Raw genomic sequence first — 17497 nt, 5'->3', positions numbered from 1 at the left:
GCCCCTCCGGGGCGGTGTCTGGGCGGGCAGCTCCCGCCCGCTGCGAGGCGAGGACCTCCGGGATTCCTAGAGAGGACTCGGAAGTACTCTCGGCGGTGGGATTGATGGCTCGACCCCGTTGGACAGGGAAAGCTTGCACTTGCTTACTTCCGGCAAGGAAGTGTTGCGAAGTGTCGGTTTCGGGTTTTCTCTCGGTTTGTGGAAAGAAACCTATCTTCCCAAGCTTGCCTGCGGGAACTTGGTCTTCCAGGAGAGCTCCCCGGGACAGGTGCCTGGAGGAAGGAGGATGCGCTTTGTGTCCAGAGGAGAATCCTGTCCCTAACCTTGACCAGCCGGGTTTCCGTGGCTATGGGGTCAGGGGAGATTCTGAAGAATCCAGGTCCAAATCTGTACTTATAACTGTGCTTCTCTTCGGGACCAATGAAGTGTCTTTTTGGTCTGGCATGCTCTTGTGGCATGAAGGACAGGACCCGTTTTGACCATTGTAATGTTTTTCACTCCTGTTTTGACTTGTGGTAGAGAAAAGCAGACACTGCGTCTGGACTAGTTAGTAAGTCTTGCCCAATTATTTATATGAAATTTAATGTTTTTCATCGTTAAAATTGTGTTCTATTAGGCCTGATGTCAGATTTTTATTGTTCTTTACATTTCTTAAAATGTTGGAAATTTTCTCTGTTAGTAGTTCTATGGGTGGAGTGATGGCTGTCTTGTAGTCTGTATTTTAAAGTAAATTACTCTGTTGATTGGTCATCTTTAGTATAGATGACCTCTTTGTCACCTCTTTGCTAATAATGATTTCCAATGTATCAGTAGGTTGCACACTAATGGAAGTGTCCTTCAGAAGATCTTAAAGAGCAGAAAACAGATTTGATCTGTGTCACGCAGCTAACCTGGAGAGATAGCCCTCTGAGTTGGAATGATAATGACAGAGTCTGGGGAAGTTATAGACTTAGACCCTCCAACTGAGACTTCACAGGAGCAAGAAGACCTCCTAATAGTGAAGGTGGAAGAAGAAGACTGCACATGGATGCAGGAGTACAACCCTCCAGTGTTTGAGACTTTTTACCAGCGCTTCAGGCACTTCCAGTACCATGAGGCATCAGGGCCCCGGGAGGCCCTGAGCCAGCTCCGGGTGCTCTGTTGCGAGTGGCTGAGGCCCGAGTTGCACACCAAGGAACAGATCCTGGAGCTGCTGGTGCTGGAGCAGTTCCTGACCATCCTGCCTGAAGAGTTCCAGACCTGGGTGAGAGAACATCACCCAGAAAGTGGAGAAGAGGCTGTGGCTGTGGTAGAAAATATACAGAGAGAACTAGAGGAACGCAGACAACAGGTGAGCGAAAGGGGAGATGTTAGAGCAATGAGGAAGAGAGGAAGAGAGGCAGGTGCTGCTGAGCAGGGGTGATATCTTTCGCGCTCAGGTGCTTCATCCATATTCTTTTGTTCTCCTGGGATTAGGTACACTGTGGAGATTTCCTGCCACTCCAGCAAAGAGAAGCAGTATCCAGTGTGTTAACCTGGAGAAGACAGTCAGCGATTTTATTTATTTTTAAAATTACTGTATCTATTTTTTGAATGACATGATACAAAATTCAAAAGGTGCATAAGGTTTTTATGAAAAGTAAGTTTCCTCCCAACCCTAACTTTCCGGCTGCCTGGTTCTCTAAAGAGGCAGCCACTGTCACCTGATCCCTGTATGTCCTTAGAGATAGACTTTCTTCTGTATATATAAGCATTCGTGTAGATGACATGCTTTTAAAAAACACAATTGTTTTTAAATCATTGTGTGCTTTTGCCTCTTGCTTTTTTCTTGTATCTTGGTTTGTTCTACATCACTGCAAACAACGTTGCCTCACTCTCTGAAACTGCGTTATATTCCATTGAGGGGGTGGAGTACATAGTTTAATTCCTGTTGAAAGCCATTTAAGTTATTCCTTTAGATTGTTTCTGAGCTTTTACTGTAACATACTTTGCCACAATGACTGTCTTTTACATTCATCATTAATTATAGAGTAAATGTTTAGAAGAAGTCAGATTGTTGACTCAGAGGCCATATGCATTTGTAATTTTGACAGCTGTTGACAGAGTGCCCTTAGTAGAGTTTATACCAGTTTTTATTCCCAACTGAAGGGCACAAGAGAAATTTTTTGCTCACAGTCTGATAATGTGATGTTATTCAACGTTTTATTATTGCTTATCTGAAAGATGCAATATTGCACTTCTGTGCTCTTTTAGTATGCATTTCTCATATTGAGTGAGTTTGGCCACAGTATATATGTTAAAGGGTTATATGTGTATTCCCTTTTTTAAAGTAAACTCTAGGGATCCCTGGGTGGCGCAGCGGTTTGGCGCCTGCCTTTGGCCCAGGGCGCGATCCTGGAGACCCGGGATCGAATCCCACGTCGGGCTCCCGGTGCGTGGAGCCTGCTTCTCCCTCTGCCTGTGTCTCTGCCTCTCTCTCTCTCTGTGACTATCATAAATAAATAAAAATTTAAAAAAAATTTATAAAAAAAAAAAAAAAAATAAAGTAAACTCTATACCTCATGTGGGGCTTGAACTCACAACCCTGAGATTGAGAGTCAGTCCACTGACTGAGCCACCCAGGCACCCTATGTGTGTACCTTTTTTGTGAATTATCTGTTTATGTTATTTAACTATTTGAAAAAAGCACTGTGTCTGTCGTCTGAGTTGCAAGTTTATTTTTCCACTTTGTTGTCTTTGTTTATGGAGATTTCTGTTTTGTAAGGTTTTTGATTTTTATGTAGTCCATTTATATCTTTTAATTTATAGTTTCTGGATTTTGTGTCATACTTAGGCCTTCTCCACTACAATATTATAAGAAAATTTTCTAATACTCTTTTCTTTCTTTCGTTCGTTTGTTCGTTCTTTCTTTCTTAGTATTATTTTGGTGCATGGTGTTTGATATAGTTATGACTTTTTATAAAAGTCAGATGTCTTTCCAGTTGCCCCAACTTGTATAATAATCCTTTTCCCCCCTCTATGATTAAAATACCATCTTTATTAATTTCTACATGTATTTATGGTCTTTTAATTCTTTTCTATTGATCTTATTATTTGTTCCTGTATCATTATTTTATTTACTTGAGCTCTGTAAAGTGTTTAGTGTTTGATAGGGTTACCTTTTCCCTTTCCAAATTTTTGACATTTTCTTTTTTCTTAAAAAGTTTCTTACAAACTTTTTTCTTAAAAAGTTTCTTACAAACTTTAGAATTACTTAGTTTAGTTTTCACCACTTCAAAAATCCTGTTGGTTTTTTGGGGGGACGGGTGTTGCAGTATATCATGTATTAATTTAGAGAGGATTGGTATGTTTACGTTGTTACATCTTCTTGTCTTTTCTTAGTCATTTATAATCTGACCTTCTGCCTTCTTGTTGCTAGGGTCACATTCTCCTTAAGCTTTAATTTTTTTTTTTTGAGCAAAGAAGCAAAAATTGGGAGACCTTAGGTCACAAGAGTTTGAAGCTAGTTAGAGAATTTCCCTGATTCTTTTTTTTTTTTTTTTTTTTAGATTTTATTTATTTATTTGGGAAAGAGAGAGCGTGAGCAGGGGAGAGGGAGGGACAAGCAAACTCCACACACAACACCCCAGCGGGGAGCCTGACATCAGGTTCAGTCCCAGGACCCTGAGATCGTGACCTGAGCCAAAATCAGACTTAACCGACTGAGCCATCCAAGTGCCCCTCCCTCATTCTTGAGAGCCATTGCCCTTCATTGTAAGGTCCCAGTCTCATTATTCTTCATCTCTGGGTAAGAGGTACTTTGACATTCCAGAACATCCTCATCTTCAGCTGGTTTAGCTCATTTCATGAGGCAAGTAGGCAGCAGAGGGAATTTCTACTGACCCTTGGCTATACTGAATGATTGTCTTCCAGATGGGAATGTTTGAACCTTTCTGTTTCTGTCAGGACAAAAAGTAGAGGTTCATGATAACATCTCCTTCATTCATTCATTCATTCATTTTTTTAAAGATATTTATTTATTTATAGACACGGAGAGAGAGGCAGAGGGAGAGGGAGAAGCAGGCTCCATGCAAGGAGCCTGACGTGGGACTCAATCCCGGGTCTCCAGGATCACACCGCAGGCTGCAGGCAGCGCCAAACCACTGCGCCACCGGGGCTGCCCTCGAAAGTACAGTTAAAGACAGAAAGGATTTTTTAAACAGAGGACTTATGTCCAATATGTACATTTCCCTCTCTCATTGTGATATGCAGCCGCCTTTGGAAGAGACAAATAATATTTCTTAGTGGTAGTCAGGGGTCTGAGGCCCATAGAGGGGATTTTCTCAAGGGCCTCCACCGGTCGCCTTGCCTTTCTCTCTGCCTGCCATCTAGATCCCCTCAGCTTTATCTCCAGGCAGTTCTTGTCTCTGGAAGACCTTTTCCCAGGCTTTATCCTTTACCTCTCCTCCTTTGTTTCTCCATCCGAGTGTCAGGAGACCTCAGAGGCTGCTTTGATTCTTTTGTGCTGACATGCTCTTTGACATACTTGGCATCATTTTAGCTCTTACCCTGAGTGGGTCTACAAGGACACAAACTTCCATGCAGAATGATCTTTGTCCCAACTGTTTGGCAGCTGCCTGTTAATGTAACTCCTGTATCACATTTTGCCAGTGCTAAGAGGGTTAACATTTTAAGTGCTTTGAAATCTTTGGGAGGGGAAGGTGGGGGGTTGGCAGTTCTGTCTCAAGGCAGGATCTTATTACCTGCTAGGATGCTGCTGAGCCAGTACCTTCCAGAAAAGACAGATTGTGGAGACTGGTTGTGGTGGAGTAATTGTGTGTCCTCTAGGGCCGAGGGAAAGAAAGATGGGGGTACTTAGCATGTCGGACTGGAACTAGCTCTGGTCTTGATATCTGTCCTACTTGAACAGGGTCCACCAAGGAACCGAGTGTGGCTTTCTGAGTCCTGTATTGACCTTTCCAAATTCCGCTTCTCACTTTTCCCCTCTAAACTTGACCCACCCTGGCCTTCTTACAGTTCTTCAACTGTATCAGACCCTTCTTTGTTGCCTGAGGATCTTTGCTTATGTCATTCTCTCTGCCTGGACACTTCTTGCTTTTCCCCTGGCAGACTTCTTTGCCCCTTAGGTGTTTACTTTAAGTGACACTTCTCAGAAAAGCCTGCCTTGACCACTCTCTCTAAAGTAGGTCTCATCTGTTCTGTCTTAAGACACTACTTTCTTCTCCTTTCTAACATATAATGGTTTGTAATTATGTATTTATCTGTGGGTAGATATGTTTAATGGAATTCATCTTCACCTAGAGATAAACTGGGTTTGTTAAGCCACTGTGGAGTTAAGTGTGTCTGGCTCATTGTAGATGCACATAAAATATTTGGCAAAAAGAGTGAAAGGAAGAAGAATGTGAATTTACTGGATTCTTCCATAGCCCCCTCTGCAGTGTGCTGATTGGTGTGGTTGTGCTTGTTAGATCGTGGTGTGTCCTGAAGTGCTTCCTCAGAAGATGGTGCCACCTGGAGTTGTGCAGGAGTCCCTCAGCCACCAGCTACTGTCCGTGGAGCCCCAGTCTGAACAGGAGCCACAGAAGCCTCATATCCTGGATGAAAATGGTGAGGACGTGTGATTCATTGGAACAGATGTGGCTAGAGAGTGGGCACCCTGGCTGTGTGGGTAAGCGGCATCTGTGTGAGAGAGACTTTGGGTGGGGCAGCCTCCTGCAGTCAGCAGGATCGGGAGCTTGGAAAGGGCTGGGGACCTGGAATTGAGTCCCTGGCATTCAGAGAGAGGTCAGCTGGTAGGATGGTGAGGCCATGTACTGCAGTTCTGTTCGAATTGTAATGGTGATGACAGCTCTAAGTACAGGCATTGTCAGAAGATCTACAGAAGTCTTTTACAAAAGTGTCGTGCTTGTTTTATGACAGTTTTCTGGCTCCATCTCACTGATTTTGTTTTCTTACTGCTTGTGTAAGAACAGCTCTCCAGTTCCTCATTACATTCATTTCTGACCGCTCACTATTTCAAGCAATGCTTCACAGTGACCTTTAAAGTGATTGTTCTCTTTCTCTCCTCCCCGCCCCCCCTCTCAATTTTATTAACTTGTATTAATTAGACACATGAAGGGAAAAAAGTGAACTGCTGAGTATCTTATTTAGGATGGGTAAATATCCATAGGTCTATAACCCTAATCAGAAACTCTTGCTGTCAGGTATATTGTAGGATTCAGCATTTTCAGATTTAGTAAGGGAATATGATTTATATGTATCATACATTACAGTACCATCAGGATTTGAAGTGGGACTCCACATGTTAATATTTCAGCAATGAAATGTATGCAGGTTTATAGTAAGTGGATTAAATAAAGGTTTTTAAATAACTTCACATCAGTTCTGGTCAGATTTTGTTATCAAATTAGTTCAGTGTCTAACTTAATGAGAGGAAGGCCTTTGATTTCAGAACTATGCAGAAGGTATCATGAGCCTGGGTTTCAGGTTTGGCCCCAGGCTTTTTCTTCTAGGCTCTCCTTAGAGGTCAGGCCTTTCACTTCACATGTTCCATGGCTCCTATCTTTTCCAGATTTCCTTTCACTGGGATAATAGTGACCAAAGTGGGAGCAGCAGCAACTGTTGCTTATATAGAGTTTACTGGGTATCAGCAAGTGTTCCCAGTGCTTTGCTTGTAGCAACTCATTAAACCCTCAGTGTACCAGAAAAAATAGTCTTCACTGCTTACCATCTGGGGCCAAGAGATCCCTTTTATTTTATGTATATACATAATTTTACTTTATTTGTTAATATTATTATTAGATTATTTTTATATATTATTTTTACATATGTCATTTTATGAATAGTTTACAGAAGAATCAAAGGATAATAAAAAAATAATTCTCAAGGAAATTTTAATAAGAACTAAACCTCTTTATATCAAGTACATTTTGATAACAAACATCATAAAAAAGGAAAGAATACCGTCACACAGTATGCCCCTTTTCCCTTTAGAAAAATGAATACTGTCCTTTTGCAAAATGAGATGATCCAGAATCTGGTTGCAGAATCTTGCCTGATGAAGTCCTTCCTGTTGAATAATTCAGTAGATGAGAATTTCATATTTCCTTTTGGAAATTAGAAATAGAATGTTTCTGGTAGCCCCAGTGGCCCAGCGGTTTAGCGCCGCCTTCAGCTCAGGGTGTGACCCTGGAGACCCGGGATCAAGTCCCATGTCAGGCTACCTGCATGGAGCCTGCTTCTCCCTCTGCCTGTGTCTCTGCCTCTCTCTTTCTGTGTCTGTCATGAATAAATAAATAAAATCTTAAAAAAAAAAAAAAAAGAAATAGAGTGTTTCTCGTTGATTCTTATGTTTGAGAAAATTTAACTCTGGTAATATTTGTAGACTTCTTCAAAGAGTTGCCCTATGGGCTCAGTTTTATCATTATCGTGGAGAGTGCACTGCTCTGTCTCTTCATATCATTTTCTTAACTCATCTAGTGATAGTGTTTTTGCTGCAGATTTTCTTCTCTTTTGCTGATATGGGTGGAAAATGAAAAATTCTGAATTCACAGCTAAAAGCAGGAGTCAACAGTCTTGAACCTTCTTGAAGATGATGCAAAACTCTGGGCAGTGAATTTAATACTTGGTGACTAGTGAAGAATGATGATTTATTTTGCTCTTACATCATCCTGAGTATTCTCCATTTTCTCATTATTTTGTATGCTATCACTGGTAATAATTAATGCATAATGATTAGTAAACGTGGTAATTCTTAGGATGAGGAATTAGAAAAATGTTTTATGATAGAGGAAAAATAAGATCATTCAGATCTCAAAATGTACCCTAGATGTGTAGAAGAGCCCAGTAGATCATATAGAAATTATGAAACAATGAGTTGCACTGTATTTTTTAATAATATTAAGGTAAACTTTTCTTTTGTTCTTCAGAAGACCTCTAAAGGAATAAGAGTAATCTTATTCTTTAATGTAAGAATGTAATGTAATCTTAGTCTTTAAAAATAGTTAAAACTGTTCAAAAAAGAAATCCCAAACCCCAAATCATGTCTAATACACTTAGTTGGCATAGCAAGGGTTAATGCCCACACTGGACTGAATGGAACAGGTACCATTGTTATCCTCATGTTAGAAATTAAGAAGCTGAGGCCTAGGGCAGCCCGGGTGGCTCAGCGGTTTAACACCGCCTCCAGCCCAGGGCGTGATCCTAGAGAACTGGGATAGAGTCCTATGTCGGGTTCCCTGTGTGGAGCCTGCTTCTCCCTCTGCCTGTGTCTCTGCCTCTCTTTCTCTCTCTCTCTCTCTCATAAATAAATAAAATCTTAAAAAAAAAAGAAGCTGAGGCCTAGTCAGATTAGGTCATTCATGCAAGGTCACAGAGCTGTTAGTGATAGAGCTGGGATTCTGACCGCAACAGTCCAGCTCGACGTTTATACTTTTACCTCCTCATTCTGAGCTTTGCTGGTTTTGCTTTTCTACCAAGCCTCCTAGGTGCAGGCTCCTGTCCCTCCACTGCCAGAGTCTCATCACACCAGGCTGCTCTGTCCCTCTGTCCCTAGGTGCTGCTTCTCTCCTCTGCCCTGTTAGGTAGACCCAGCCAATTTCTTTATTCCAATAAAATTACAAGGTTTGTTTTGTGTTTGTTTGGGTTTTTTATTTCTACACACTGGGGAAGGCTGCATTCCTTGTGCCTTTGTTAGCACCGAGGGCTGGTTTTCTAATTTCAGCATGAGAGGGGCAAAACCGTTTGCTGAAAAGCTAAAGAAACAAAAGGTATTTTAGGAACATCATAAAATAAGTGCAGTTATCTGGAATGTAATTACTATAATTATTCCATTTGTAATTGGAATGTAGTCTATACTCAAAATCAAAATTACTGTTTAAGTAAAGAGTACATTCTTCCGTTTCTTCGAGTCCCGTTTTGGCTCTGTAGCCACACTCCTTGTTTCAAACTGCCATGTCTGTTTCTGGTTTTAATCTCTAAGCATTATCTCCTCCATTTTTGTGTCATTGCTGATTACTTCCTAGTCCTTGGTCAGAAGCAAGCTGTATAACGACATAACATTTTTAGGACCAGGGAAACCATAGCAACATCTAAACTGTCAGCTTAAAAGGATCCCTGGGTGGCTCAGCGGTTTAGCGCCTGCCTTTGGCCCAGGGCGTGATCCTGGAGGCTCAGGATCGAATCCCACATCTGGCTCCTTGCATGGAGCCTGCTTCTCCCTCTGCCTGTGTCTCTGCTTCTTTTCCTATCTCTGTATCTGTCATGAATAAATAAATAAAATCTTAAAAAAAGAATAAAATGTCATCTTAAAGATTAATGCCGGGTGGATCCGTCCAAATTAGGGCATATATAGACAGATTGTATGGACTGTCAATCTCAGACAAAAGGACAAGCAAAGTTCACAGCAAGGGGTCAGAAGGTCACCAACATCTAGAGATGAGACCCTCCAGGCATTGCACATGCAATTCAGTCTACTCAGAAAGCACCCCCATCCCCCCAAGACCATCCCACCCCTACTTTAACTAGAGTCACTTCCTGTGGAAAGACTTTCCTGATGCTCCCACCTCCCTTTCTCCACTCTGTAAGTGCCCCTGTTTCCTGCTCCTCTGGGAGCTTGGGTGGATTTCAAGTATATTACTCTTACCCTGTGCTGGAAGTAAGTAAGGCTTACATGTCTGCCCTCCCCACTAGACAGTGAAGGTTTTGGAAGTCAAGAATTGTCTTATCTGCCTGTTCTTACAACACACAATGTAGACTCAGTACATTACTAATTGGCTGACTATTAATCAACCATGGTAGCTTCTCAAAGGAAGAGAATGTGGACCAAGACCTTGCTAATCAAAATGTGGCTCTAGGAGCAGCACCAGAATCACCTGGCTTTGTTAGAGGTGCTGAATATGGGGGCCACCCCAGAATTGCTGAGCCATGTCTGCCCTGTACCAAGACCTCCAGGTGATTTGTTTGTACATTCAAGTTTGAAAAGCCTGGGCTCTTGGTAATGCTTCAGCTTCATCGAAGCCGTGGGATCTGTTTTTCTTTGAGATGACTAGATTTGATCTTGGTGGAACAGATTGTATCCTTTATAGGTGAATGGCACAGTCTTGAGGTTGTCAGCAGGGATTAGCCTGATCAAAGCAAGGAGTCTAATTTTTTGGGGGGAAGAGTGAGTGTAGTTAGGTGAGGGAGGAGCCATAACATGTAGAGGGTCTTGGGAGCCAAGCAGAAAAATTGGGCCTTGCTGCAGCAAGGTGTCATTGTGGATTCTTAAGAGAAAGTAGAACATGATGGCAGTCAGAACTGGGCAGAGATATTCTGACTTACACCTCTTTTTCTCCCCCCTCAGCCCTACCTGCTCTTCATGTTCCTTCCCTCCCCCTGAAGGACAGCCAGGAGCTGACAGCCTCACTTCTCTCGGCTGGGTCCCAGGTGAGCCGGCATCCCATGCCTGCAGTGAGGACCCATGTCTGTTCTTGGACAAGTAGCTGCCCTAGTCCTGAATCTCCATCAGGAGTTCTGTCTCACTGCAAACTGGGCCCATCTGGGGTTCCTACCTGAATGTCGCTTTCCATTCTACCCAGTGCTTCCCTCTCCTCTTTGAAGCACAGACCCTCCCTCTGTTTTTCTCCTCCATGCTCCCACTTCCTCCCCTCACTCCAAATTTGGACATAGGGAATGGGAATTTAGTGGCAATCTCATGTTTCAGAAGTTGGTGAAAATTGAAGATGTGGCTGATGTGGCTGTATCCTTTATCCTGGAGGAATGGGGACATTTGGACCAGTCCCAGAAGTCCCTCTATAGGGATGACAGGAAGGAGAATTATGACAGTATTACTTACATGGGTAAGAATTACTTCATCTGCATGGGTTAGGACATTGTAATTTTGTTATAAAGAGTATTTGTGGCACATTATATAAAAGCATGTATTTTTTAATTACATGAATTTGCTTTTTTTTTCTGTGAAAAAGTAAATTGACATTCCTTTTTTTTAATTATTCAGCTTATTCTGATTATTTCAATCATAATCAGGGTATGATTGAAGTCTGATAATACTTGGGGGATAGTATTTGCAATCCAGCAAATGTTCTCTTTTTAGTGCTTTAAGATAAAAGAGCTCAGAACTAACAGCCTTGGGTTTTAATAGATTTGTAGTAGTTCATGTATTTTATTTCTTGACAAATTGAATAATTCTTAATTGGATACTTCTTAATTCTCACTTGTGAAAGCATCTCAGACTTTGCTGAATAACTGTTTGTTAGAGTACATTTGACCCTTGAACAACATGGAGTTAGGGGCACCGATCCCCCATGCAGTCAAAAGTCTGTATATAACTTTTGACTCCCCCAGAACTTAACCACTCATAGCCTACTGTTCACCTGAAGTCTACCAGTAATATAAAGTAGATTAACACATAGTTTGTATATGTGTCATATACTGTGTTCTTACATGAAAGTAAGCTGAAGAAAAGTATTATTAAAATCATAAGGAAGAGGAAATGCATTTATGGGACGATATGTATCAAAAGAAATCTGTGTGTAAGTAGACCTGCCCAGTTCAAACGCATGTTGTTCAAGGGTCAACTGTGGTTATTAGAGTTTCTCCCTTTTCCCCAGTGCATGGATAGCTAGTTCACCCAACACCATTCTCAGATCACTGATGCTTGTTTTGTGACATTCGTCTTGCCATCTACATTTTACATGTCCTATCCCTTCTTGAATTTTGTGCGTGAAGTGACATTGTGAACCTGTTTCTAAATTATGATCCTGGAAACTCATATTTGATTATGTGCCTAGAGCAATTCTAAAAATCTCAGCACCATGGCAAACATTTTGGAGCTTATGGCTTTTAGCTTCTTTTGAATGAATTCTTTTAGAAGAATCACTAAATACCAAGCACTCTGGGAGACTTTAGTTGAAATACATATACAATGCCAAATCTCTCTTTTTTAAAAGTTTATTTCTTTAACTAATCTTTACACCCAGTGTAGGGCTTATCCCATAACCCTGAGATCAAGAGTCACATGCTCCTCTGAGCCAGCTATATCATGCCAAATTTCTTTCGAAAAGCATTATTCCATCTTACAGGCTTTTATTTAAAAAGTAAAATTGAGGGACCCCTGAGTGGCTCAGCGGTTGAGCACCTGCCTTCTGCTCAGGGTGTGATCCTGGAGTCCTGGGATCAAGTCTTGCATCGGGCTCCCTGCATGGAGCCTGCTTCTCCCTCTGCCTATGTCTTTGCCTCTTTCTCCATGTCTCTCATGAATAAATAAATAACATCTTAAAAAAAAAAAAGTAAAGTTGACTTCTATCCTTAGAAATTTTCCATTTCTTTTAACACTAGTGATACATATTTGTGTTTCCTAGTCTTTGATTTACTTCTACATGCTCTCTGTGGCTTTATCTGTTGGGATCTAAGTGGTGGGGTGTTTCATCTCAAGGGATTAGCTACGCAGCACAGATGCTATATGTAATGCAAATATTTTCATTCTCTTTTTAAATGAATTTCAAATACCTCACTTGTCTAATTTGAGTCTGGTAGTATCTTTTTATTTTTTTCAATTATTTTACAGGCTTAATGGGTTTCAGGCTTTCAGAACTTGGCACAGTTCTTTTTTATACCGTTCTCCAAGCAGTGTTAAATTTGTACTTTCTGATTTTTAAAAAAAATCTATATGTTCATTACAAGCTCTTTACAACTCCAGTATACTCTTCTACATTAAGAGCATGTTTGATGATTTCTGCCCCCTTAACTTCTCTGAGAAGGCCACATTAAGTTATTTTCATGCCTGTGTGCTCCTAACAGGACTGAGAAGGTCAAGGTTTTAAAAGTATCTATCAGATTCAGAAATGAGATTTTAAAAAATAGATATATGTTGGAGCTAGCCATTTCAATGGAATGTCTAGGACATTGGGGAACAAGAGACAGTTTCTTAAAGATTGCAAAAGAGAGGAATTTGAGAAAGCTATTGAAGATAAACTTTCAAGAACATTGTTAAGGAAATGAGAAGGAGGGCTTATCATTGTAATACTACATGGCTTAGATGAATAGTTTTCTACATTCTCTCTTTCTTTCTTTTTATTGGGGGGGGGGGCAAAGGGAGAGAGAGAATCCCCAACAGATTCCCTGCTGATCATGGCACCCAACATGGGGCTTGATCTCACAACCCTGAGATCATGACCCGAGCCAAAATCAAGAGTTGGATACTTAACTGAATAAGCCACCCAGGCCCCCATGTACGTTATCTTTTTCAGTGGGAGAGTTTTAAGCATACTTAAGTGCTACTTAAAAGAATTAGTAAAGAGGGAGTTTAAAATGTTAGGGCAAGGAAGAGGAGATCATTGATGAAAGTGGTCCCTCAAAAATAGGATGGCATGGGGAGATCCAGGGTCCAGGAGGAAGGCTTGGCCTTGGCCAGAGAGACAGCTCTTCCACCATGAGGTGAGGGGAGGATGACAGAGGAAGGCTGCCAGCAAGTCTTTGGTTGTGGCTGTAGGAGGTTCAAGGAGCTTTGACTTTTTCTGAAATAGGACACAGTCACCTCTTGAGAATGAGCAGGTGATGAAGTAGGTTGCAGAGTAGAGGTTCAAATACAGTGGAGAACTTTGGTTTGAAAAGGTCATCTGAGACACCTGGGTGGCTCAGCAGTTGAGCGTGTGCCTTTGGCTCAGGGTGTGATCCCGGGGTCCTGGGATCAAGTCCTGCATCAGGCTTCCTGCTTGGAGCCTGCTTCTCCCTCTGCCTGTGTCTCTGCCTCCTCTCTCTCTGTGTGTCTCTCATGAATGAATAAATAAAATCTTAAAAAAAAAAAGATCATCCATGCTCATAGTAAAACATACTCAAATATGTTTTAAAACATACTCAAATGGGTATAAAGTGAAAACTTAGTCACCTACCCTGATTCTCAGACTTCTGTTGACTATTACCAATTTTTGGTTTATATCCCTAGACATATTCTATATACACACAGGGTTTTGCAAAAAAGCATATACCATATACTACTGCAATTTTAAAATAACAGTGAAATATCTTGGAAGCCATGGTGGAGATATTTGACACAGCTGACAAGAAAAATGAGTGGCATGAGGAGCCAACCTTAGGAACATAGAATGCCAGACAGGCCATCAGTGAGGGTGAAGAGCCTGAATCTGTATAAAGCACCAAATCTGCCTGATTGGGCGTTTTTATCTCCCCTGCTCCCTCACCATTGCATTACTAACCAGCTGGGCAGAGCATTGAGCAAGAAGCACAGTCCTCTGTCAGATACAAAAATAAACCATGAGAATCAACAGAAACCTTATCATGTACATGGAAAAGAAGTGAGGAAAGAGAGAAAAAGCAAATCAGTAAACCTATTGGTGTGACAACCTGTATAATTGCCTTCTCTGGAAAAAGGCAATTGTTAATGGCACCAAAGAGGGCATTGGGCTAATCTGATTTTTTTTTTTTTTCAAATGCACCCCTGGAAAAAGAAAACCATGTGCTTTTTTGACTTGCTGAATGGGAGAGAATTCTAATAAGAATAAAATGTGTGGGTACAAGCAGATGTGAATAAAAGAGAAAAGTCCTGTGATGACAGAGATTATTTGCCTACTTAAATGGGGGAGAGAAAAAAAATTTTTTTGATTATATGTTTGTTTCTATTATTAAAATGGCTTTTTAGGAAGAGAAATAAAAAAGTTTTAAGAAATTAAAATTCAAGTTTTCTTCACGGTATAAGAATTATAACTTCTTACTATGTCAACAAAAAGGGGGGGGGGATAGTAACAGTATCTACCTCAAAAGGTCATTGTTAGGATTCAATGCCATAAAATCATAAAACACTTAAAGGCTTGGTCCACAGGAGCATGCAGCGAATTTAGCTCTCATTACCGTTACTCTGTAATATTTGAAAACCACTTTTCTGCTTACAAAAAAAGTTTATTAGAAAGTTCTCAACAGGCCCTGGTTTCTCTCTCTAGCATGTAAAAAAATAATATTCCTTATTTTTTAATTATTGAAGATTTGTCTCTGCAAAGCATATTAAATGTCTGCGTCAAGTGAAATGTAGGTTGCTGATCCAGTCACATAGGGAGATGATTGCAGTCTGTCTAGCATCTGTATTTTTCAATGACTATTGGGTGTTAAAGTGAGCTCTTAGCAGTACTAGATTCTTCTCTGGGTATAGAGAGAATGCCCTTTTTTTCCTTTAGACTAATTCATACCAAACTCAGATTCTCTTGGGATTAAGAAAGCTGGAAGGATTATCTTTCTTCTCCAGCAATGAATAAACAGGAAAAAGAAGGTGAAGGTTGGGTTAGCAACACAACCCATTTTCAGGTTTTATTAAAAATATCTGGGGGATCCCTGGGTGGCTCAGTGGTTTAGGGCCTACTTTCAGCCCAGGGTGTGATCCTGGAATTCTGGGATCAAGTCCTATGGCAGGCTTCCTGCATGGAGCCTGTTTCTCCCTCTGCCTGTGTCTCTTCCTCTCTCTCTCTCTCTGTGTTTCTCATGAATAAATAAATAAAATCATATATAAAAAAATAATATTTGATGTTGCACAGCTGTGCACAAACAGGTACTGTAAGTACCCCCCTGAGGAGGGTATCACCATCATTAAACAGAAGGACTGCTCTCCCAATTTGATCTGTTTGATGCATTCTTGCCAGCTCTTCATCCCCAAACTGTCTGTTTCCACTTGAGAATACTTTGTCCCCTCTCTGAAGCCTAAAGCTGCCTTTCCCAAGTCCTGCTGTGCTAGCATGTGTTAGCTTCGTGATTGCCTATGTCCTTGCGTCATTTTGTTTCTCCCAGTATGGGGAATAGCTAATCCATTTTACTTCTATTATTTCAGATTATGAATCTGGGAATGACAATGTGGAACTTGTAGTAAAGCAGATTTCTGATGACGCCGAATCTCACTGGATGACAGCAGGAAGCACTGAAAGAAACATTCCCCAGAGTCAAGGGTTTGGAGAAGTTAGTGACCTTCACGGCATGGTAGAAAGGTGGCAGGTAAACCCTGCTGTGGGGAAATCAAGGCAGAACCCTTCCCAGAAAAGAGATCTTGGCAGCATCACAGACGCTAACCGTAAGCAAAGCACAAGTGGCGAAAGAGGTCACAAGTGTAATGATTGTGGTAAATTTTTCCTTCAAGCCTCAAACTTCATTCAGCATCGGCGTATCCACACTGGAGAAAAACCCTTTAAGTGTGGTGAATGTGGGAAAAGCTACAACCAGCGAGTGCATCTGACTCAGCATCAGCGAGTCCACACTGGTGAGAAACCATATAAGTGTCAAGTGTGTGGAAAGGCCTTCCGCGTGAGCTCGCACCTTGTCCAGCACCACAGTGTGCACAGCGGAGAGAGACCCTACGGGTGTTCGGAGTGTGGGAAAAACTTTGGCCGGCACTCCCACCTGATTGAGCACCTGAAGCGCCACTTCAGAGAAAAGTCCCAAAGATGTATGTATGGGGAGTTTGTGTTTGGGGAATAAATGGAGGCAAAAATGGTTTTATCAGCCTAGAGCCACAGAATGGTCCTGGGAATGGTAGCTAAGGGGCAGAGGTCACAGCCTATTTTGTTACTCTTTATACTTTAATTCACCTGTCCGTTTAGTAAGCAAAACCTATTGCTTCTCCACCATCCCCACAGCTTCCTTCTTCCCAGAGGAGCCTCCCTTCAGCTCTCTTACCATTTATTCTGGTAATTCTCTGTTTGTAAGGAATTATGGCTATTGCCTGACTCACTGATTTGAAACATTATCTCTTTCTGTTGTAGGAACTGAGAATTTTGGCGCTCTCACACGCTTCCTTTCCTCTTTCCCCTTTTTCCAATTTAGCTAATTCACATTTTAAAAGGATAATACTAGAACAGGAAGTCTGGAGGAAAGAAAGCAAGAGGAAAAAAAATCACCCATAATCCCACTGTCCTAACTAATAAAACTGTTATGATTTAGTATATTCTATTTTTTTTCATAAGCTTATTTTTATGTAGTTATACTCAGAGGGTACAGTTAAGTACTAGACATGTTGTCTAGTGTGGTCTGACCCTCCTGTTTGTTATTTCTGACAACCTGCCATTGTGTGGAGACATCAACACTTAATTGCTCCTTAGTTGAACTCCTAATTTTTTCTCTTTTGTCCTGATAACTGTGCCTGTGCCCCCCCCCCCTTTTTAAAAAAATATTTAGGATTATTTCCTTATAATAGATGCCCAGGAGTGGGATTAGTGGATGAAAGGCCAAAAGCATTTTTATGGGTCTTGATACATATTCCCAAATTGCTTTTTCAAACAGTCACCACATATGAGAATATCAGTTTTACTAAATTTCTTCCACGGTGACCAGAAATTTTTTTAACAAATGAAGGAAGAAGAGACATCTTTGCTGTATTCATTTTTATTAATTTGGTTATTAGTAAGGTTGAACAATTTTCCCTGTTTGTTTACTTATTTTTTCTTCCTGTTCAGGTGACATTAAACTTATGTAAAGATGAGATCACCATCAACCATGCTGTGAAATTAAAAGCTCTTATTAATATTTT

General features: G+C 41.1%; 1 protein-coding gene across 18 annotated transcripts in view; it reads left to right on the top strand.

The window, feature by feature from the left end:
• The window catches only part of ZKSCAN5 (zinc finger with KRAB and SCAN domains 5), a 28595-nt gene that overhangs the window by 495 nt on the left and 10603 nt on the right, over positions 1-17497 (top strand). For 4 of the 18 annotated variants that reach the window (XM_025426121.3, XM_025426118.3, XM_035717784.2 and 1 more), the window contains exons 2-6: positions 814-1330; positions 5448-5586; positions 10322-10404; positions 10682-10817; positions 15809-16417. In XM_025426121.3, the coding sequence (XP_025281906.1) occupies positions 917-1330; positions 5448-5586; positions 10322-10404; positions 10682-10817; positions 15809-16417 (1381 nt within the window). In that variant the 5' untranslated portion in view covers positions 814-916. Of the gene's footprint in view, positions 1-47; positions 551-810; positions 1331-5447; positions 5587-10321; positions 10405-10681; positions 10818-15808; positions 16418-17497 lie in introns of those variants that run through there. The other 14 variants (XM_049110798.1, XM_049110797.1, XM_025426123.3 and 11 more) reach the window with 11 other exon arrangements.

Source organism: Canis lupus, chromosome 6 (assembly GCF_003254725.2).
Source record: "Canis lupus dingo isolate Sandy chromosome 6, ASM325472v2, whole genome shotgun sequence".
Taxonomy (NCBI): domain Eukaryota; kingdom Metazoa; phylum Chordata; class Mammalia; order Carnivora; family Canidae; genus Canis; species Canis lupus.
This window is presented reverse-complemented; position numbering and strand designations above follow the sequence as displayed.